At 37.0% G+C, this 24,490-nt stretch overlaps 2 protein-coding genes across 4 annotated transcripts in view; one reads left to right on the top strand and one right to left on the bottom strand.

Annotated features, from left to right (window-relative positions):
• Window positions 1-4,165: 4,165 nt before the first annotated feature.
• LOC136853006 (TAF5-like RNA polymerase II p300/CBP-associated factor-associated factor 65 kDa subunit 5L) lies at window positions 4,166-18,415 on the bottom strand. 3 transcript variants are annotated; one of them, XM_067128136.1, is made up of 8 exons: window positions 18,262-18,415; window positions 15,478-15,617; window positions 11,810-11,957; window positions 11,110-11,219; window positions 10,137-10,227; window positions 8,770-9,770; window positions 8,203-8,436; window positions 4,166-7,083 (listed from the first exon to the last, which is right to left on the bottom strand). In XM_067128136.1, exons 1-8 carry the CDS (start codon window positions 18,328-18,330, stop codon window positions 6,918-6,920), a joined length of 1,959 nt encoding a protein of 652 aa, XP_066984237.1. In that variant the 5' UTR covers window positions 18,331-18,415; the 3' UTR covers window positions 4,166-6,917. The 3 variants fall into 3 exon arrangements, with proteins under 3 accessions (XP_066984237.1, XP_066984238.1, XP_066984239.1); XM_067128137.1 differs by having other exon boundaries at window positions 18,322-18,382; XM_067128138.1 differs by lacking the exons at window positions 15,478-15,617; window positions 18,262-18,415 and adding an exon at window positions 12,141-12,363.
• A 346-nt stretch (window positions 18,416-18,761) lies between these two features.
• Window positions 18,762-24,490, top strand: part of brun (trafficking protein particle complex subunit brun) — a 142,342-nt gene continuing 136,613 nt past the window's right edge. The window contains exon 1 of the mRNA XM_067128130.1: window positions 18,762-18,933. The gene's annotated coding sequence lies outside the window, so the exon portion shown is untranslated. The remainder of the gene's footprint in view (window positions 18,934-24,490) is intronic.

Genomic DNA, 24,490 nt, shown 5'->3' with positions numbered 1-24,490 from the left:
GCTCATGTGGCTGAGCCAGCATGCAGTCATTCACAGATACCCAAAGAGTTATGAGATGTATAAGCTAAAAAACAGAAATTCATATAAGTTGAATACAACAATGCATGAACATAAAAATAAAAATGAAAACGACAATGACTGAAATGTACAAAATTAGATCCTTATTAATCGCTAAGACCCATGAACTTACATACTGCATACTGCCTAAGAATGTGCATCTTACATAGCACATTGTAGACAGTATGAAACATTTTTGCAGCCATCCTTTGGTCCTCAGCTGAAATGCTTTCTACCATTTACTCTTTATGTGTTCCTTTTAGTCATTTTCTACCTAGGTGTCCAACTTCAACTTTCTCTTGCTACTGTTCTTATTCAAGCATTAATCCTTAAAGTGAGCCAAATGAGCATATTACTATGCTATTTCCATGGTCACATTATAACCACTTACCTTAAATCAAAATGAACTTGCATAACGTTGTTTTGCAAACTCCTTTAAAGGCCTGGGTTTCAAAAAGGCAAGGAACAGCTTGGAACCATACATTTCATGAAAGCTTATCCTGCAGTATGCTTATGGTGGGGCAGTAAATGTTAGCACAACCTGGAATGGTACTCTTTGGCCATGTTTTACATTTTATACTTCTTTCAGTCAGACATAAAGGGGTAGAATGTATTAAACTTTATGAACATGCTTAATGTTAACTTCCCCCCAAAAAAGGAGGGCTTTTCTTGAGTGTAAGTGTAGCTACTGCTGATACCAGATATAGTTATGAATAATGGAAATGACTGACTTTTCAGACAACACCCAACCCCACATCAAAATCCTCCATCTAGAAGACAGGGCTCAGATATTTGATAAATTTCAGCTTTCATTTAAGTTCCTGCTCTGCAGGGACACTAGACTCCTGCATTCCCAGACCAAAAAAGGCTACGTGAAGACACGGCAGAAGGTGAGTGGTGTCACAACCTGCTTAGCCACCTCACTAGTTAACAGCCGTTAATGAGATAATTTGGTATTTGCAGTGTGGACTGTCCACCCAAAACTGATGAAATACTGCAAAATTATACATGACCACAACTATGACCAGAAATTCAAAGAATTACATAGTCTAGCAGAACCCGGTTATGCATTTGCAAAATGTACATGCCAAAAGACTCAGCATCATTGATCAAATAAAGACAATTGAACAAGTCATGAGCAACAAATACTACTCTTGAGCAAATCAAGAATACTTCAAATAAAATCGAGTTAATAAGTATGTTGTCTATTTAATTGAAAATCCTTACCAACTTTTATGGCAAGAAAAATGACAAATATTTAATTTGTATTTTTCATAGCTAACAAACCAAGTCTTAACGTGAGGATAAATCTTCTAGCATCTTCTAGCACCAGATGAAAACCAGTGAAAAAAATACATATATATATAAAATTGTAGTAAAAGGTATTGGTGGCAACAGCGTTTGGCTACTCAGGTAAGAGGGAAGGAAACAAATAACATACCTTTTCCCAAGAACGCTGTGACATACTGTATCAGTTTCTTCCAGACCAGGGAATCCATTGAGGGGTGGCATGAGGTGGCAATACACATTAAGGCTATAGGTTTGTTAGCTATGAAAAATACAAATTAATTAAAAATTTGTCATTTGTTTATACGCAGGACAAGCCTAGGTCTTAACGTGAGGGTAGACTCACTTTCGATGGGAGGAAAGGAAGTTCTGAACTGACTGGAGGTTCAGCACACCTGGTCTCGTCTCTCAGTTATGAAAAGCAGAGAAAAGAGACGAATGCCTCTGGCAAGCCTAATAAAGATTATCAAATGGTCAGACTACTAGCCTAATACTGTATACATTTATGTAGGAACATTGTATAAATGGAAGTTAAAGAGCTGTATCGGCCAAGACAACAAACCTACGTAAGCCACCAATTCGTTTGTTTTCATTCCTCTCTCCCCATGTTACAGAGAGGAGGGACTAGCTTCTGCAAGGACAGATTAGTGTACAGTATTAAAAAACTCTTATCAGACAGAGAGACCGCCCACTTACCTGTATCAAACCAGTTCCAGCTCATGACGGATCAATCTTCCTACTGCTCGCCGGTAGAGAAGAAGGGGAAAAGAGAAAGGAAAAAGACCAGTCATCTCATTCACTCTCACTTTCATACCATCATCTTATGTAAGATACAAGCTGTCCCGCTAGGGGCACTGAATGAGCTACACAACTTGTTGAGCAGGCACCACTGGACCCAAGGAAAAAGTGTCCAAGGAACTGCGGGCAATGTCCCTTAGGTAGAAGGATGTGAAGGTGGTTTGACGAAGCCACGTACCAACCTTTAAAATCCTATGAACAGATAAGTTCTTAAAAGCTAACAAAGGGCCTAAACCTCGAATATCATGTGCTTTTGCATGCACTGTATTAGAATTAGAGGTGTAGAAGGAGATGGTGTTCACGGACACTTTCTTGTTCCGGCCTGTGCTTGCATAAAGCCTTCAACACCTCGGTCTAAGTTGATGAATCCTTTTCAGATAATCAAGCAGTGGCTTAACAGGACATAAGACTAATTTGTCTGGGTTGTTATCGACAAAATCTCCTAAGGATGGAATGGAAAAGGATTCAAATCTGTCATCATGAACTGAGGGATTTTGAGTCTTAGCTATGAATTCCAGGACGAATTCGAAGGCTACGGACTTCCAACGCCTCGTGTGTTTAATTTTAGAAGAGAGGCCATGGAGTTCAGCCACTCTCTTCAATGAAGCTAGAGCCAGCAAGAAGACCATCTTAAGGGTTAAGCCTCTAACAGAAGATTGTCGTAATGGTTCATATGGGGCTCGAGTGAGACTGCCTAGTACCAGAGTGCAGGTCCCAACTAAGAAGTTTAAGTTCTGCAGGAGAACAAGACTGCTCAAAGCTTTTTACAAGCACTGAGATTTCCCAAGAGGAAGACAGGTCTACATCTTTTAGGTGTAGAACCCAACCCAAAGCAGCCCTATAGCCTTTGATGGCAGACACAGAAAGATGTTTCTCCCTTCAGAGAAAAACCAGGAAACGCTATGTGCTGAACAGAAGTTCCGACTGGAGAGACTCCTTCGAAGACGCCAATCACAGTAGACGGCCCATTTCCCCAGGTGCATGGCTGAGGAAGATCTTCTGAGGTAGTCAGACATCTCTGTTGCTGCTCAGTGAGAAAAGCCTCTTGCTCGCAGGAGATGCTGGATAGTCTCCAGCTGTGAAGAGATAGGGACCCTACCTACCGGTGATACCTCACTACACGAGGTTGGCAAAGGAGGTTGTGCCAAGGAGGATATCTTTCTGGGAATTGCAGATGGAAGGGCTAGCAGATCGGGGAACCATTCTGTGTGAGGCCACCATGGAGCTACAAGGGTCATTCTGAGATTCCGGGAAGACATTAATCTGTTCACGACTTAGCGGATCAGACAAAAGAGGGAAGGCGTAAACTTCCAGATGGTCTCAAAGATGTTGAAGGGCGTCCTCTGCTACGGTGAAGGAGTCTGGGAAAACCAAACAGAACACCTCCAGTTTTTTGTTGAACCTTGTTGCGAACATATTTATCATTGGTCTTCCCTAAAGGTGGAAGAGCCTGTCCACTATCTCCTGATGTAAGGACCACTTTGTCCCCAGGACCTGACCCCGACGACTCAGTTTGTCGGCCACCACATTCCTCTTGCTTGGGATATACCTGGCTGAGAGGTTTACTGATTGGTCTATCGCCCACTGGTGGAGAAGTACCTTCATGGAGTGGAGTTGGCAAGAGACTAGGCCCAACTGCTGTTAAAATTGTCATCTAATACATGTATGGTAGACTTGAAAATCTGCCTTTTTAGTAAAAGCTAGTCAAGAACTTGAACTTCACCACTATCACATAGTTTCCCCAAGGATTGTCTATCTAGAACTGTATAAACTGAACCGACCATAAATTATTATGTCTGTTGTATATGATGCACACTTAAATGCGTAACAGATACCCGACTTAAAGATCTCCCTTTTAAGTAGAGTACATTATATGATTTTTCCACCTGACAACACTTTAAAATCAAAACAGGACATCTGATGGTATTCATATGCACGCTAAAAAGATGAGTCTTTTAAATTATAAAGATTTTACTATCACCTCTAAAACCAATAAAAGGGGGGGACAAATGAAATGTGTCAATTAAGAAAATTCATGTATTGAACCATAAAAATTTGTACACCACAGGCTTAGACAATAACCTACAGCTTACAAGTATACAAAGAATTTTATTCAGGTGAACTGGTATGACAGCGCACTTGACACAACTTACAAAATCCGATAAGCCTACGTGGGAAGTTCAATAGGCTAACCATCATAAGAGTACAGTATGTAAGAAATGACCATTTCTTCAGGATCGTCATTTGCACAAAGAAAAAATCTGACTCTCTTCCCTTCAAAAGGTACTCACTCAAAAGTTACTGACAGATGATTCAACTTTGCTAAACTGTTATTAAAAAACTTGTTAGCTGTGACCTAAAGTGATCAACACTGACAACTTAAGACTGAAAATTTCACAGTCACATAGTAAAAATGTTGAAGAATTTGACCTTACAATTACCTGACAGAAACCAGCTTGGAACATGGAACGAGAGAACAGTGGAACAATCTGGCAATTCAAGGGCTGGAATGTTGACAGAAGGTTGGGATAGGGGTATTCAAATAACTAGGTAACAAACTAAGGAATCTCACACAAATTATAAACCTTGGTATTGCAGTTATTTTGCCGTATATAATGATTCTGAGTAATGACTCATCCTACTGCACCTTCAGCATTTAAAACTAAGCTCACATTTCCAATTAACAGTAGCAAATGTGTAATAAACTTGAAATAGCTGAGGAAACTATAATACTTTTATGGGGTTTCTTCGGTACATTTATTTATGCAAAATGTGACTAAATCTTTCAAAAAAGCATGGTGCATGATGTAAAAATTAAATAAAGCCGGATAACATCAATAATGTATTATTTTAAAAAACGAATTCTGCAATTTCTTACTTTAAATGAACCTTTTTGTTTAAAACAACTATGTAAGCATAAGAAGAAACTACCCTTCTTAAAAAATTGAAATCCACTTTCAATTACGTCTTCATGATTTGGAGTTTATCTACATGGCAGTGATGTCCTAGAAGTTTGATATATGAAGGCAGATTTGTACTATCATGCACAGAGTACTGTATTTGTAATTTCCCACCACATATGCTATTTCAGAACCTTACAAGCTGACCTCACAGCAAAATAGTTAAGAGATGACATTGGTGCCCTTACAATTCCACTGACCTCAACAATCCACGTTTCTGTTCTGATGAACGTCTGAGAAAGTTACTGCAACTTTTACGTGTAACAAATATTCAAGATTCTAAAAGGGTAAAGCAAAAATGAGATTCAGTCACCCTTAACATACTTTGTTGACATGCATAAGTCTTGCAACTGTTATCAAATAAGTTAAATATAGGGAAGACCTTGGCATGTGCAAATCCACAACTAAGGTTACATTATGTTACATTAACTTACTGAGCATCTTGAATAAAACCCAAAATAATTAAATTACTGGGATATAGCTACTTATTAAGAAATGGATTTGAATCACCAGACCATCGTCCAAATCACTCAAGGGTAGTTTTCTTGGGGTGGAATAGAGTGAAGAGATATTATGAAACAGTCAACAGTACACTGCCAAGTGTTGTGATATGACAAGTGACTAAAACACACAAAAGGATACTTTCCAGCTAAAGTTATGATGCTGCACAATGTTTAGGTCATTATATCCTCATTCGCACTTCCTTCCCACAATGATGGGAATGAATACTACATTAATTTTATATCAACTGTGATTTTATGTTAGAATAACTGTCAGATATGTAGTGTATTCATTAACTCTTTTAAAGATCAAAAGTGCTATATAGAACACACTTGGAACTTATTAATCGATTACACTTACTTGACAATTCAAGTTCCGAAGGTTCACCTGACTACTATTTCTTTTGGATACAATTTAAAGGAAAAATAAAAATAAAAAAAAAAACACTTCTAGGACATAAACGTTTGAGAAAACTTATGGAGAATAGCCTAATATATTACAATTAAGTAGATGTACATAATACATGGAGGGGAAAGCTGATACTTTTAGAAAATTATGAGGCATCAGCAATTAGATTCGTAAAATTTGTGAGTGGAAAACAGAATTCTTATTATCTTACCATTACTGTACGCACACTACATTCGCTACAGTTGCATAATATATGTACCACATTTTTGTTTTAACATTTCTATCCTTGCTGCACAATGAAAAAGCCGCTTCCTGTCATACCCTCACTTTCCCCTTTCTAAACTTCAGTCCTTATGATCAATTTTATTGCATATAAGGATCCTGAGAGAGTACCAGACTAGGGTGGAATTTTTGTGCTCATAACAAATTCAGTATCAAGAAAACAATTGCCAAGATAACTGTCAAGGAAAAAATAATGAACCTCTCTATTTACAACCTTTAAACCAAATTCAAAGTACAAGTTCAGAAATACTTCCATGACTGAACTACTTATGATTCCATCATTTGTACTAGTTTACTACTAAATCACTGGCAAGGACCTCACTAAAGGAAACATTATGCCGAAATTCATACACGAAATTATGATCGACCACATACTTCAAATAGATGCGCAGATGACCTATGGCAAAGTAGATGAACTGAAAATCCTAAGTTTGGTGGATGAAAAAGCACCAAATTCATGCAAAATGTCACATTGCATACTCAACACGGAAAAATCAAGTTCCCATAATGCACTGTTACTCCAAATGAAAACCTCAGATTCCAGAGAGCTCAATAACTTAAAACGCTGGATGAAGTGATGCCTGATGAAACTATGTAATGAAACTGAAAAGAGCTTTTCGATTCCTATCTCTCAACATCCTGTGCTACGACAGCAGTGAGGTAGTTGTGACAGGTGAAAGAAGTGTGAAGTAGGGATCCGCCCAATACGTAACTTGTACTACTGCCATTTGAATTGCCACAGCACTGAAACTGGCCCACCTCACACAGGTCCCATGCAGATCCTCCATCACTGGAAATATGAAAACATACCAATTTAACATTCTCCTTCTATCTGGTGTTCCTTGTGAATTATGTTTATGACCATTATCCTGCAATCAAGCCTTATTCAACTGACGAAGTTCAAAAATTTGGTACAGTACTTCTAAATTTAAGTCAATTGACTGGAGACTTGCAGCATAAAACTTGCACAATGAAGTACACTTCAAGTACAGTAATTTAAGCTGAAGTATATCTAACAGTCCTCAGTTAGCTATAATATGATTATTTAATTCGGGGTGTTTTTTCAGTCAGCTTCAATGGGCAAGCTTGTCAAGAACTGAATGACAGCAGACATGCTTTTGACCTAGCACAGCCTATTTCTCAAATTCACTAGAAGCAAACAACAACTATATCCAGGACTGTAGTCCATGGAAAGCCATTTATTCTTCAAAAGATCTTAAGACTACTGCACATCTCAGATAACCAAGTAACTGCATGACGCAAAATCCAACTTTAATTTCTTATGACAAAAATTTAGTTAGGGGAAGACATAACGATGACAGATCTTTACCAAAACCAGCGCAGCTACATTTTCCGCAGACACATAAGTAAAACTTTCAGAGTCCTTCCATCCTCTGAGTAAAGAAGCTATTCTAATTAACTTTACAAAGACTGCTTTAGAAGAGAGCAGTTCACTTAACATGAATTTATACTTCAAAACCATATAATCCTACCACTGCGCTACTTGTTTGGAAAATTTTGCCACTTGTACCATTTTCCAGCATACTTCTAACAGATGTGAGACTAAATTCATGTACTGAATTCCTTTACCAGGCTGTATACATAGCTAGGCAAAGGGATTAGTAATTTCATTACTATATACCATGCTAAACTCGTGAGACATTTAGCATGATAAAACTACTCTGAGGACATTGTTGGAGGAACAGCACCAACCTTAGGTTTAGTCATTTCCAAGCAATTGAATATTTAATGCACGTCATAAATCCTAAAATCTTTGCTATTACTTATGTCAGACATTATAACATCATCACTGGTTACAATTATTGTGCTGTAATAATGTTTAGCAAAATGAAATCATAATAAAACTTTGCAAATTACTGCAAAGAAAATTAATACAGTTTACACTTACCTAGCTATTCCTTGCTTAAGCTGACTTGTGCGTACACATCCATCACTTGAAGCAGACATTAACAGAGATGAGTCTGTTGACCAGCTGAGATCAACAACCGAGTCCATGTGAGGCGTCGATACCCCAGGGATCCCCGTAGTTGCTTGTGTTCCACTAAAGAGTTCTGTTATAACCCGACCCGCAGCCAGGTCCCAAACAGCAACTGTTCCATCTTCACCGCCAGATGCAAGATACCTGAAAGGATTCATATGTGAATCAGCTCACTATTCACTGAAAAATGTCAAACTAAGTAATTTTGAAGAGTAATAACAATGTTTATTATAATAATTTTCAAAATATAGAGTTGTCTTTCAAACTGGTCTAATAGTGCTTCATGGTGAAAATGATTTTCTTTTCACTTTTACTTTTCACTACGTAAAGGTACACTTAAAATTTGTTCCTACTTCTCATTCACAATGTTAAAAATGGAAAATACATTCCTGAAGACTACAGGAAATAGAGTTAGTGCTTAGACGTTTAGTTCACAACAATGTTCAGTTAATTCTTTACTGACCATAAATTACTTACTTTCCATTTGGGGAAAAGGCTAAGGAATTAATAGCAGTCTTGTGATGAGGCAAAATCCTTGCAACATCCCCGTCTGTCACTTGCCAAAGCCTAATGCTACGATCACACGATCCAGATGCCAAGTAGGAGCCATTAGGGTGGAAGGCTACACTATCCACAGAGCGAGTATGACCACTGAGGGTACGCAGAGGATATGTTGCATCTGTATACCATATTCTCACAGTGGTATCATAGGACCCAGTTGCCATATACATTGTGAGTGGGGCAACTGCCAAGCACCAAGCTGGGTACTGATGTCCTCTATATAATGCCACTGCCTGACCACTCTCCAAATCCCACAAACGCATAGTACAATCTTCACTGACAGATAATAAATGACTTGACTCATGAGTAAAAGCCATATCGTAAACAGGTCCACTATGGCCTCTCAACGCAAATAATTCACCTCCGCGATTTCTCCTTCTGCCCCCATTCCGTAAATCTGCTGCCATTTCGTCCTCATCCCTCTCCTCTTCTTCCATTCCCTCTTCATCATCTTCAGTCCGTGAGTCATCACAAGCTAAGAGTGTGTGGGATATCCCACCTCTAGGACCCATCCCTGTCTTTGCCCTACCCAAACCTGCATTATGATCTGAGGGTGTCAGTTTCCACAGCTTTATCACACTGTCTTCGAATCCACAAGATAGCAGCCTACCCTGTTTGTTCACAGTTGCACAACTAAGACCATTGTACGCATTATACACAGTGTACACACACAGAGAAGGTGGTGTTGGCAGGGCTATTCTGATGGCAGACATCACCTCTTTCACTTTCCTCAGTTCCTCTACACTACAGTCCATTCCATCAGCTGTGGATGCTGCCTCAGAAGAAAGGGACTCAGGAGTGTGTCCATTGACTAAATTACCAGAACCCAAGGAACTGGCATCCGGAGTCCTGAAAACTGCGCCAGTACTCCCAGCACCGGATTCATCAACCTCAACTTCAATGTAAGTGTTGAAAATCTGTAAAGGCACAAGATTTTAAAAAAGTTCCAACTGGTGAAGAAATACAGAATGTTGAAATTCTATTGCCAACAGCACTCAAGCAGTCCTATGCTGTATTGTTAAATAATAATAATATAATAATAATAATCACAAGACGTTTGTTACATAAAATCCATATACCTTCTCAATTCCACTTCTTACTGATTGTGTTACATTACTTGATAACTCTCTTAATGATAAGTCTTTCAAAATAAGTCTAAATAAGTGCAGTGTACTTTCATCTCTACATACATATGAAACCACAGCATGACATATGGGTAGGTCACTAAACAAAGATATTAAGAGGACAGTTCCCAAATGAGAAAAACTTCTACACAGACTTACTTGAAGCAAAGTAGGATTTTCACTAGCTTTGAGGTACCTTAAGAAGTAGTTGAGCGTCAGCTCACTCAGACGTACCAAATACTTTCCACTCCTGAAATAAAACGTTTGTTGTCTCTAGGATAACACAGCTTCAAACAATGATATCACAAAGTAATTAACAAAACACATATTGAGAACTTGTATGATGATATCAGTTACCTAGGACTAGCCAATAATAATAACAATACTGTAACAGTACTAAAAGTGCTTGAGGACCAATCAAATTAATCATGTGAGAGGCAAATGAGTATGGTACACTTCTTGTAAAGACGGTCGGCCTGACATATAACAGGTACCAGATTTATTGCTTCAGGAAGGAAACCTGAGTTCCCCAAAAAGCTTAGGAGGCAATAAAGTGTTCTAATGTATGCTATTACATCTCAAACATTCAACTTTTCATGGTCTTTTTATCCTGAAAAATATTGTTATTTAATTGTTAATCATACATTACTGTTTTGTTAATCATACATTACTGTTTTGTTAATCATACATTACTGTACTACAGTACTATCATTATCTTATGTAATATTGTAAGTCAAGGATAGTTAACTAATTTTATTATCTCGTATATTCCCAACCTTAATCACAAATCTGCGAAATAAACTCACAAGATACTGAAAACCAGCCATTTACCACTGTAATGACTTCCATATTTGGCTCCCAATATGCATAGCAGCAATAAATTACCACATATTGTTGGAAGGATTGAGAACTTGTTCAGAATTCTGTACAGTGTAAAGATATATTGTTCAGTAAAATGTGCAGTAAATATTTTGGGCATAATGACTTTTAATCTGTTTACTTTCAGATACTGGCACATTCAAAATTTATACGATTAAAAATCTAGCAAAGTGTAAATGCAATGGTTGCTGGAATCTAATCTTACAAAAATTCTTGGCAAAATATGAGCAAAATGACCTTATATATAACATACTTAAGATTCTGAATGACAGGAGAGGAGTTAAGATCTCCAGATGCGTTCACACCCGAAGCGCCTATGACTTGTGACAGTGTGTGCTCATAGTCACGATTCACCAAGAACACCTTAAAAAACAAAAGAAGCAGTATTATTTACTTGTTAACTGCAGTAACATGCTGATACAGGTAGTCTCAGGCTAACAGCAGAGGTTCTGTTCCCGGCTGAGCTCCGATAACTGAAAATCGTTGTTAACCACAACATCACAATAATTATGGTAATGGTTTTTAAGACACTGTAAGTACCGATAAACTGTTTAATGGCACCATTAACTGGTTACTGGCGCCAATAAACCGCTTACCGATGCCAATAAACTGCTTACCAATGCCAATAAACCGCGCCAAAAATCTGGTTAACAACGTCGTTAGCCAACCGTCTTAAAACTGAAACGCCGTTAACCGATGCCGCCGGTAAGCGGGGACTGCCTGTATACCAGATAAGTAAATTCCAGTTCTATTCTCCATATTTCACATAAAAATATGCTTCTCAAAATACAGTAGTTTAAATAAACAGAAGAATAACATGAATTTTACTGAAAAGGTAACTCTAACTAACTTCAGAGCAGGATTAAATAATGTTAAGCACCATACAATAGGCTGTGTTCAATAACTAGAATCAAATCACAAAAGGAACACAATGAAGCATCGTAATTACTCACCTGGTAATGTTTTTTGAAAAATTTGTTAGCTGCCTGACGGCCAGTGCCGGTGACGAGTTCCAGATACAAATGAACGAAAAGCGGAAACAGAACTTGTGACAATTCCGAACGGCATGGCTCACTGGCCTCCATCATCCAGGACTTGAGCCTGAAACATGATTCATCTCATAAAACCAAATACATTTTCTCAATACAAACCCACATATTTTATGGAACCTATTTGTATTGCTGGGCAATCATCAAGAGTGCCATGTCAAGTTAAAAAACAAACTTGGTGCTTATCTTAAATTTAATTTGAGACTGATCTTAAAACTTGAAGCTGAACACTTACACTGTACAGTGAATGGAGAAAACCATCAGAAAACACAGATGAAGTGCTAACTACCAGTTGCTTATACGTAGTTAGCATTACCACAATGGATAAAATAAGAAAAATACACATGAAAAACAGTCTTTTTTCAGGAAAACTTAAAATCATTTAACAAAGATACTCGAGCTGAAGCTGAAGAAGGGTCTCACACATTATCTTCTGAGCTATCTCCAAACTGATAGTGAAAACTTCTGCTGATAAGAATAAAAAGCTGGGAAGATTTTAAACGAATTCCTAATTTCTTGCATCAACAAACGCAATGACTGAAAAACATGGAAGTACAGTGGACTCCCGCCTATTTGCAGTTTCACCTATTTGCAGATTTTCTGTGGAACGTATATTCACATTACTGTGGAAAAATTCGCCGATTTGCAGTATTTTTCAAAAAGAAATATTCACTAATTACTGTATTTTCATATTGTTTTCATGACTAATTGCATTTTTTGGTAATAAAACTATTAAAATACTCACATATAAGCATTTTAAGAGAGGGTTTTTTGGTGTTTGAACTATCAAAATAGACAGTTATAAGCATTTTTAGAGGGGGTTAAGTTCATGAATTTTAGCTATTCGCGGGGGTGGGGTTGTGGTACACATCCCCTTTGAATACCAGGGGTCGACTGTACAGTCACCATCCTCCTTACGAACATTTATGTCACAAACATTCAGAGACAGGAACAGACAAGGTCACAAGTTAAGACTGTTTGGAGCACTCCCCTTTGCCACCCATAAGCTAAAATCTTGCTTTGAGTGCCTATTTTGCCTAGTAAGAATTTTTGCAAAGAGCAGAAGAACACAAGAAGAACAAGAACCTTTAATCCCTTCCCTAATTATCACGAGTATTCTTGTGATTAACCACCATGCTGATCCCCTCTATCTGCCGAGAGCAACCAGATTCGCTGAATAGCAGCACCAATATGCAGTAAATGTTTAGCCTCGCTGTCGAACTTCTCAGTTCCAGAGGTCCTTTATTCCTCACACTGTTGGACTGTGGAATAGCCTCCCAGAGGATATCATGCAACTGGAACTTTAGAAGTTTAAACAAAAATGAAATGCATTACTACCCAAATACAGGTAGTCAGGTAGTCCCTTGTTAATGGCAGGCATTCCATTCCTAGCCAAGCACCACTAACCAAAAATCGGTGATAATTATGGTAATAAATGGCGTTTATGACATTTTAAGCGCCAATAAACCACTTATCGGTGCCGTTAACTGCTTACCGATGCCGATAAACCACATACTGATGCCAAAAATCGCTTAACATCACCAAAACTCTGTTTAATGATGTCTTTAGCCAAGCACCGTAAACCCGGAAAACCGTTAACAGACGCCGCTGATAACCAAGGACTGTCTGTACTATTCGTCTTCCATTTTAATACCTCTTTTTATCTATTTACCTATTCATTAATTCATTTTTTCTTTTTTGATAAGAGGGATCTCTTCTTTCCGTATTTCACTTCACTTCCTCTTATTTCTTCCTAATGAACACCATATTCTTTGGAAGCTTGAATTTCAAGTCAATGGCCCCTTTGGTGGGCTTGTTACATATGAATAGGTTTCATTTACTGAATAATAATAATAATAATAATAATAATAATAATAATAATAATAATAATTCTTCTTCACAATCAAAGAATACTTGTTCATACTAATAAAACATTCCTACTTATTTCTTTCTTTCTGATTTAACTTGTTCTTTGATGAATTCCCATTTTCTGTATTTCCTCTCCCGATAGGAAATGTTTAGTATGCATTTTTGTCAGTAGATGGGAGTGTGGATTGCTTACTTTATGACCCTCCAATGCCAGACGCTGCTCGTGCATAATTGTCTCCAAGTTCATAACTTGCAAAGCATGGAAAAAATAATAAATTTTGAATGTTACCTGAATCTAAATTTTATTTTCTTCTTTTTACCTTTCTAGCATCCAAAGTAATTTTTTATAATACTGCATGAATTAAAAATAGTGAAAATAGTATGATCTATGACCCTAAGTTACCACGGGAATGTAAACATGACATATTTCAAAGTTTAATATCTTGCTAAGTTTTAATAATTTTTTTAAAAATTTAAGCACTGCACATTAAAAACCAATTTACAAACAATTCAATTTGTGAATGGCCATCCAAACGTAACTTCTTTGTAAGTTAGGTAGTGACTATAATAATCAATGAATGAATAAAGTCACTCAAATAGCAATTCAAAGCTGGGAAAATGACACAATAAGCAATCCAGCTTCCACTGAGGGCCTGAGGAAACTGAACGCACAGGTGCCAACCCACACGTAGTACCTCTTCTTTCCTTCTACATGGAATACAGTGTCGGGGGATTTGTGCAGATACTCAAATGGCTACATAAAATTAATGAGTTTGTGGTGAATATAAAATACATTCAGAGTTATAAAGCACTGTGTGCTCATATATGTCACTGTTTAACGGACAAAAATAACCCTGTATACAGTACATCACAATTTAACTCTAAAACCTTCAGAAAAGTAAACTGCATCTTATGCTGTACTGTATATGCAGTATTCTCTTTTTAAATTGTAGCTTTGGATAGGCAACTCACTGCCCTTATTTGGCCAAGGACTATCAAAAAATGTAAGGATGGGAGGATAAATTAGCTTAACTTAGAAGGAAAAGTATGGCTTGGTTCTTAAAATGAATGGAATATAAAAACAGGAAGAAAATTCCAAAGCAAATCTACTATATCAGGAACTCTGTGGATTACCCGTCCAAAGCTTCACTCTAACTCTCTCTCTTGCTCTCTTTCACTCATTACTCCTTTATATTCATCATCCTTTTCCTTTGCAAATAAATGGCAATTCTAGATACATCCTGTGCTTCCCAAAAAACAGTTTACCCAACATCTTAAGCCAGAGTTCCTGTAATTTAAAGGATTTTTCATTCATTCACATGGCATAACTGACACTTCTTATGTTTGCTCCTTCATGTAATATCCATTACTTTGCAGGCGTTTGGCTTCTGTGTGCCACACTGTTTATAGAAGTGTAATTCTCAATTTATAAGAGTTAAGTGAGCAACTGAGGAAAACTGGAAGACCAAGGGTTAATGAAGAACATACTATTCTGGAAGACAACACAGACAGCACCGAATAATCAAGTTTAGTGAGCAGTCCCTCCCACCAAACTATGCACAGCTTCTGAAAACTTGATTCTGAATTTAGGACCTTGATCTGACTGGCATGAGCAGACCAACAGTCAGTACTTTGTATGAACAAATAAGAGATTTTATTTATACAATTTTGTCCATGAGGATAAGGTACAAATCTACACTTACCTGACATATTGGTGGTCTACGTGAGTGTGTTGTGTGGAGGTTGTAGAGAAGGTGAAAGTGTTAGGTGTCGATGGGGAAACTAAGCCTAAAACACCAGCCTGTTGTTCTGAAGAACTTGTCGCACCTCCAGAGCCAAGTAACTGAAAAGAGGAAATAAAACTCAAGGTAGGCCTAACAACTGACCTTTAATCTTGTATTATCGCAACTGCAACTTCAAAGGTTGAAGCAAAGAGGCAATGCACTACTACCCTAATACAGTACTATTCTCCTTGCATTTTAATACATTTTGATCCATTTATTATTATTTTTTCTTTTCTAATAAGTGAGATCTCTTCTTTCTGTATTTCCTTTTACCTCCTCTTACTTCTTCTCAATGAATGCCATAATACTCTTTGGAGGCTTGAATTATCCAGCCAATGGCCTCTGTGGGCTTGTCCCACACAAATAGGTTTCATCTTCTGAATAATAATAATAATAATAATAATAATAATAATAATAATAATAATAATAATAATAATAATAATAATAACAAAATATGTGAACCTTAAAACAGAACATGAAATGATTAAAATGGTAATGGTTTTACCTAGATAACAAAGTAATAGCTGCAGTTTATTTACACAATTTTTATTAATACACTGTACTAAAAAAACACTGTAACTGGTGTAAGTTCTTAACATATAAATAACTACAATTTTAAAAATAACTCAGTAAGAATTAAACCACGATTCATCTGTCTCAACTTCAGAATGTTACATCGAACAGCCCTTGCAGTAAGAAACGCTACTCATTACTTATCACAAATAACTGAGTACTAGGGGATATTACACTCCTACCTGCCCATGGTCCAATGACAAATTCAATATGTAATTCATACTCTTCTTCTACAGTGTCACTTCTCAGTATCTACTGTTTTTCTGTGAAAATAAATTATGCTTGCTTCTTAGAAATCCAGGAAAAAACAGGTGAATCTATTATTTCTGGAGTACTATGGTTGGAGAATAAAGCAACCATTTCATTGGGGGATTAACTAGACATTCCACAAGCAAACATATACTTGAATCAAGTGACAGAAACCTATTTTACCATATTTTACTCTGAGGGATGTAACTTTAACATTGGGTCCTTGAGGTAGGCTGGGCCACCACTTCTCTTTTGCATTGTGGTTTTCAGCCATTTTTCTAAGATCAAGGAAAACGAGGTCAAGCTAGTACTCTTTGTACCCTTACATGGGAAGACGATACATGATTTAAATTATGGGGAAAAAAAAATTAACACCACTTACTAGTTTACTTGGGAAAACTTCCCTCACATCTATAATACTAAAAAATTAAGCATACAGAATTACTGAGCACTTTTATTTTCAATTCTCTTTCTTTCATTTAACAACAAATCAAAGATTATGGACAAAAATGAGGCTGAATCATTGGAGGTCTGGCCTATATCACAATAAATAAGAGATATTTGATAACATGATATCTGAAATGTTGAATATGTTGAGCAATTGAAATGTACTCAGCTTCAAAAATGTATTTATACACAAAACAGAATTTATTTTTTCTCATTGGTAGAATATTGTACTAAGCATCACAGGCCTACAGGATATAGCTTCTTTATGGGTATGTGCTTCCAAAAAAAAAAGTTAAGTATATCTTAGTTTAACCAGACCACTGAGCTGATTAACAGCTCTCCTAGGGCTGGCCCGAAGGATTAGATTTATATATTTTACGTGGCTACCAACAGGTTACCTAGCAACAGGACCTACAGCTTATTGTGGAATCCAAACCACATTATGAGAAATGAATTTCTATCACCAGAAATAAATTCCTCTAATTCTTCATTGGCTAGTCGGAGAGTCGAACACTGGGCCACCAGCGTGCTAGCCGAGAGCTCTACCCACCCCTCCAATGAAGAACTACACAAGTTTTCCTAAATACATGTAAAAAATATCAAACTGTCAAAGGAAGCTTGTGTACGCTACCTTGTACAGTAAACTTCCATTATCATTTACCTTACATTAGTTCATGCCAAAATATTCTATGCATAAAATGTTCTAGGATTCAAGCTGACTGAAAGAAGAGGGGGAAAATAATTGGAAATGCTTAATTTGAAAATGAATGAATAGAGAAAAGAACTATTATATGAAATGAAGAAAACAGTAAAAGAAACTCAAACAAGTTAGTAAGTACTGCTAACCCTAGCCTAGCCAACAAGTTGTAACCAAAGCCAAATTTCAATAAGGTGCCTATTGATATCCAGCCTAACAGCTCTAGCTATCTAAAACTGATAGCCTTATAGTTATCCCAAACTGATCTAGAACTAACCTAGGAAAGCGTATTTTGACAAACTTATTCATGCCTGCAACCAGGCCTATGAGAGGCGTATTCTATAGTTACCTAGGCTATATGTAACGAAAATTCTCATATAAGCGTTCTTCTATTAAAGTAAATCAACCAATATTAAAAAATTCCTTTCCCGAAGCATATACGAGTATGGTTAAACTTCATCGGGCTCGAGTGTCCACCTCTAGCCAAGCTAACAGTGAGCTACCGGCAGCTTCAAATTATGCTTTTCTTTGAAACGAAGATTTTCGAATTCCATTTACAAACATTAATCTCATTTACAACGAGCCCCACCATTTACAATATAAGAAACACCAAACGCTCAATTTACAAGGCGTAGCGGGAAAATCGTGGTTAGGTTTGGATGACATAGGAGCGAGTTCTCTCACAATTGAACCGCGGGAACTACGGCCTAAAGCGTGGGAAATATTAATCCCCTTACCTCTAAATTTCTCCTTTTTAAATAATCGTTGACATTGGCCATCACTTTCTCCGTTCTAACCTTTTTCATCTTGAGGATATTTCGGATGTCATTTTCGAACTTTACAGCTGACCAGCCGACATGTTTACTAAATACAAGTTTGTAAACATTACCGAATACCAGGTTATCGTTATTTTCACCAGTGTGTTTCATTAATAAATAGGATGATTGAATGAAAAGTAAGATAAATAATGTTAATTATTATAAGAATGCTTTAAAATTATTTTTTTTTGCCAAAATTTTCTGTTCTATACGAAATAAGACCACCTTCTTGCATGTTTCAAAATTAGCTAACCATCACTGAGCGCTAAAATCAATAATAAATACATGTTTGATTTTATATTTAAGTAAAAAAATACATTCATATCATCTCATATAACTAAAGGAATAAATTTACCAACCGATTGCATTATAGCGTTGTTTTCACCGTTAGTCAAAAATGTTTCCCAAAGTTTGGGAATGTTGGTAGACCTGTGACAAAGAAAGAAGAGTCTCTCGACGTATTTCTTGCTGGTGTGTTCATTTAGTGCTCGTTGCCCCAAGAAAATTACTAAATTTACCGAAGTAATCGTCGTATACTGCTTGTGAAGTAAGCCTCTGTCATCTGGAGACGTCTCCCCGCTGGCAATCATGGTGAGTATGTTATAATGACGTTTTTGTGCGTGGGAAATTCACCTTATTCATTCTGTTGACATCTCATATCCGCCCCCTTTACGAGAAGACGTAGTCTGTCATTGGCAATATTTGCTATGTTCCAGGGGTCATTCGACATCATGGAAGCTTCCGATTTCCCCAGGTGCACTAGGGTAGATAATCATTGCGGATTTCAAGCTGTTAGTGGCGCTGTTTTGTCCACGTACGTCGATTATGGCTATCCATTTCCTGTAGCCTAGTTCACCCAGGCTACTTTCCCACAGGGTGGTTGTGTAAGGGCGAGCTTGGCGAGCTTAGGTCTTTACGGTCATAATTTTCCCGAATGTTTTGATATTTCAATAAAACTCAAACTTTGATAAAGGATGACAGATGAATTTCTAGCCAGCAAGATGGAGCCCATATATTATTCAGGCTGGCTAGGCTGTCGTATGGTTTGTGAGGTCATTTCTTAAACATGAGAAGATATGACTACGATAGTTTTACGACTCATTAACTCATGTCTCATGCATTTTTTACCATTTTTTGTGGTTTAAATCACTTCTTTTTCTTTCTCCACTTCCATAAAGCCTGTGGCAATTTAGGGGGGTGACCCCAGTGGGATGTTGGAGTTTTTAGGGGTGGCATCATAAAAAGTGAGTAAATTGCACCAACAGGACTGGTCTAAAATGCATAAATGACAAGATAAGCTGTCAGAAAAATACATGGATTATGCCTTTATTGAGTATCAATTAAAAAACACATAAAGGATAAAAATGTCACAAGGCCAAGTACCTAACTACCTTCCCTAACCTATCCTAACTTGGATGCTGGGTCCTTATCTGACCCCCTCCCCCCACCATATCCTTCCCTAACCCAGACTGTCATACATCTTAAAAGTGAAATACAGAAATTCATCTTGCTGTAACTGCGATCACCCCTTAGCATTCCTTACCTTTAGGTTGGGAGGTAGCCACCATCTTAATACCAGGAATTTGATTCAGTTAGGAGAGGTACTTAGCAGAAGGATTATGCTACTTCAGGATCAAGAAAGAGATGTTGTAGTCTGTATTTTGTTTATAGAATTAATAAAGACAATGGTCTTGCCATCAGCAGGTCTCATGTAGGGGAGCTATTTTTAAACTAAAGATGATGAGCGCTGAAAACTCTAGATGCCAGAAAACATCTGAGTACTGTAGCATTAGAGTTTATGAAGTTTGATGTGGTTAAAAACAATAGGCATTTATATGGCAAACAAAAAAACTTGCATGAGTTCTTGTTAATTGTGCACACAGTACAAGCAGCTAACACCTCACAGTATCTGAGAACTCAAAATGGAACTTTTGTATTGCCTTAAGATGATGGTCTTCATACTTCTAAACATAACATTCATTTTCCTGGATAGTACCTATAAAAAAACACACCAAAATGACCATTATTTTATTGTTTCTCATCGATTTCAAAAATGGGGAGGAGTGTGCTGCTTGAAATGATAAATTGTAGCCTAACCTAACCTCTCGGCAAGCGCATTTAGGATATGCTGCCTTAACCTGGTTCCCTTGCTTAATGTTTGATCCAGTGCTTCACAGTGGTAGGGTAAGGTTTTATTTTTGTCATTCATGGTGCTGCTTTAGAATATACATATTGTTTTACAGTAGAATTAAACATGACATAACACAGATTCATTGAGTGGGGACCAGTCGTGTTACCGGAGACCAGAAACGTTGTCTTTGCTCATTGACTCACAGAGACACTCCACTTTTATTTTGGTCTTACTAACCTATTTTAGATATTTTAAATATTATTCTTATTTTGGTCTTACTAACCTATTTTAGATATTTTAAATATTATTCCCAAAATTTTGCAACCCTTACTAGAAATACACCAAATTCCTAAAGATATCCAGCTCTAAAGGTTAACTGGCTTTTATTGGTTAGGTTATTAACACCTAATGTTAGGCTAGGCTAATTTGGCAGACCAAATGGAGCTACCCTGTCTGTTAAGCAAAATAGGCACTACCAGGCCAAGTCTTACTAGTCTTAGACCCTTAGGCTAGTTCATAGTGTATAAGTATCCATAGCTAGATGTAATTTTGGTCTTGTGGCTAGTAGGTTAGTCTTGGAATGCAACCTATACTCTATATATTCTACCGTAAACTAATATATATCCCTTAACCTAATCTAGTGTGATGTGGGTTGATTAGGAATTTCCACTCTCAATTTATGTAAATGCTCAGATCAATATATGTACCACATTATCTCCATAGATTGCCGGACGATGGACGTTGTCCACTTTGGAAACTTCCTCCCTTGCAGTTGACATGACTATACTTCTTGCTTTAAAGCTTTTTGGTCAAGGATATCTCCAAGGCCCATTTTTGTGCCTAGTAGATAACTCTTCTTTAAAAGTGATACGTTTGAAAACCACTGAAATAGATCATCAGTTCATGGATCGATCATTTGCCTTCAATCAAGGTATTTTTGTCAAGATTGGGTTTGGCCATTCATAGGATATTCATACCATCGACTGTGTTAATGTGATGGTGGCTGTGCTAATCATTCTCTTCATTTTGAATGATAAACCTTCCATTATTACTCATAATTGTCATGTAGCCAAAGGTTTGCAGCATGACAAGGTTATCCTCATATTTAGAACATACTGTGCTCATTTTGAACAATGCTTTCCTATCAGTGGAAGCAAGGGCTAATCTATCAAACCTTTTGTTTTTCATATTGTTTCTGATGAAGATGTTTTATTTTTTTAAAGCTAAGATTGCTTGGTAATGATACTGTTGTCTTAGAAATTTTTAAAATCAATTTCAATTGCTTCACTGCTTCAGGGAGAGTTCAGGTTCATTTTGAAACATAAAAGTAAGAAAATCCTGGAACACTAGCAAGTTATTAATTTCAACAAGGCATATTGCACCAAAAATTGTAAATTTTATAGATGAATTGGATTTGTGATATATATACAAGACTGATATCTTTTATGTAGAACTATCTTCGTTGATAGCTGGGCCATTTGTTGAAGCTTGTTAAACATGGTAGTTAACTAGTGGCAGAATTATGTTACTAGACTACAGGTTTGTATATATAGGAAAAATACAAATTATCTTTAAAATTTGCAATATTTGGATGCAATAAGCCTTGCTGACATTGATTATGTCACTGAGACATTTTTTTTTTACCCCATTCCATTAAAATACTGTATTGTCTTCTTTTTGTGTATCAATTGAAATAAGTCAAGACATTCCCTAATCTAAAAAAAAATACAGTATTGTAGATTCAGCAATGAATTTGGCTGACTGGGATACAACAAATTTCTGTATGCAAGTGTAGCCATGCATCAATAAAACTAATGAAACCTTTTCTCTTGCTCTCGTTCTGGTGTGGTTCTACCATTTTTAGTATTTAGCTTTTCTTCATAATATAGTTGACTAAAAATCTTGAGATCTTGTGCATTCTACAGTTATTTGCTTGAAGATCACAAAAATTGTCAACCACAGGAAATCTTAAAAAGAAAAAGACAGATGTCAAGTACTGTCAAATTTTTTACTCATCTTTGGGGCACATAGTGTTAAATTGACAAACCTAGTTATGCATCATAGGCAATGAAATTATATTCTGACTGTAGTCCTCCAAGCAGTACGTTATCCAAGGCAGCTTGTGACTCTTTACTTTGCATATCGGAAAGCTTAAACTTGGAGCACACTTTAATGCTAGCAAGAAATGGCACATGCATTGTGGTTAGTTGTTGCCAGTACAGTGCTATTATTGATAGTTTAGTGAAATTACCAGTGTTGCCTGAAAGATTTTTAATGAAATTGCAGTCAGACCAAGTTGAGTTAGTAGTGGTCCTCCCAACCCTATGGTGGAATTGAGATTAAAAGGCAGGGTAAAATTGCTTCCAACTGTCACAAAAATGTGATGCTGTATATATACTGGCTATTTAGTTTATTAGACACAGAATTATTGATTTTCTATATATAATTGAAAAGCCTTTATTTTGAGTTTAATAGTGGGCTCTGGTTTTCCATGTCCTTGGCTGATGTCGTTAATGTATCAGTTAACACTTTGGTACAAGATTTGGACTTTTTAGCTTACGTAATGTCATTTTTCAATATCTTGTCAAGTTCAGTATGTTTACTGCTCAGATAAGTTCCAAGTACCTTTTCTTATTGTTGGAAATGTAGTTTGGTGTTAGGATTGTACATTAGGGCCTCAAACTGTGACCATGTCCTCTGATGTCATTGTCAGGTCCATATTTATTGTCTCCCTGTAGTTCATAAGTACTGTGCATTAATTGTGAGCTCTGGATCAACCAGTAGATACCAGAATAACTCGTAGGTTTCAACTGCTTACCCTTATTGTGTTGGTTGTGCTTTCAAGATTTGTGAAATTTTTAAAACTTTGTTTTTCATTGTTTACAGACCCTAGTGTTAAGATGTCCTTAGAACTGTGAAAAGATTGATTTCATAAAAGGTAACCCTAATACTGGAGAACCAAATTATGCCCCCAAATACACGTTGAAATTAGTGTAAGACCATTTACAGAGGAGAAAAAGATCTCCATAATGGGGTGTTGAATTATAGTTTCTTGTAAACAGTTTGGGATTCCTTCTTCAGGGAAAACTGTAGTAGAAACTGACCTTAACAGTGGCCATGTCTTCTTATTCGTAGTGGCTAGAAGTCACAAAAAAGAATGCTGTTAACATGTATTGTCAGGACATCATCTTGTAAAACCAATGACTCTCGTCTTAAGGGAAGGGATATAATAATCTTGGGAATAACCAGAAGAATGTATTGGTAGACAAGAAGTGGGCTTTCTACACACGCATCAGTCTCTTGCCTATTCTGTTTGAATTGTGTCATGTTTCATTTCTGGCTTGAATTCTGCCAGATTTTGTGTCATGTTTCTTTTCTGGGTGAATTCTGTCAGAATAATGTCATGTTTCTTTTCTGGCTGAATTCTGCCAGAATTGTGATGTGTTTTTTTTCTGGCTGAATTCTTCCAGAATTGTGTCATGTTTCTTTTCTGGCCGAATTCTGCCAGAATTGTTTAGTGTTTCTTTTCTAGCTGAATTCTGCCAGAATTGTGTCATGTTTCTTTTCTGGCTAAACTCTTATCAGAATTATGTCGAGTTTCTTGTCTGGCTGAATTCTGCCAGAATTGTGTCATGTTCCTTTTCTGGCGAAATTCTGTCAGAATTGTGTTGTTTCTTTTCTGGTTGAATTCTGCCATGTGCCATTTCTGGTTGAATTCTGCCGTATGCCCTTTTTGGCTGAATTCTGTCTTGTACCGTTTTTGGCAGAATTGTGTCTTGTACCCTTTTTTGACAAATTCTAGTCTGGTCTGTGTCTTCACAGTTGCCTTCCACCATGATTATCAGGGTTTTATTGTTTTCCCTCATCCAACTGTTTCATGCTGTACTTTCTACTATATTAACAGGTGTGCACATGATCAACCCATCTCTCTCTCTCTCTCTCTCTCTCTCTCTCTCTCTCTCTCTCTCTCTAGCCACAGTTCTTCATTGGGGGGTGGGTAGAGCTCTCGGCTAGCAT

Source organism: Macrobrachium rosenbergii, chromosome 26 (genome assembly GCF_040412425.1).
Source record: "Macrobrachium rosenbergii isolate ZJJX-2024 chromosome 26, ASM4041242v1, whole genome shotgun sequence".
Taxonomy (NCBI): Eukaryota; Metazoa; Arthropoda; class Malacostraca; order Decapoda; family Palaemonidae; genus Macrobrachium; species Macrobrachium rosenbergii.
The sequence above is the reverse complement of the archived record's forward strand: the minus strand, read 5'-3'. Positions and strand labels throughout refer to the sequence as shown.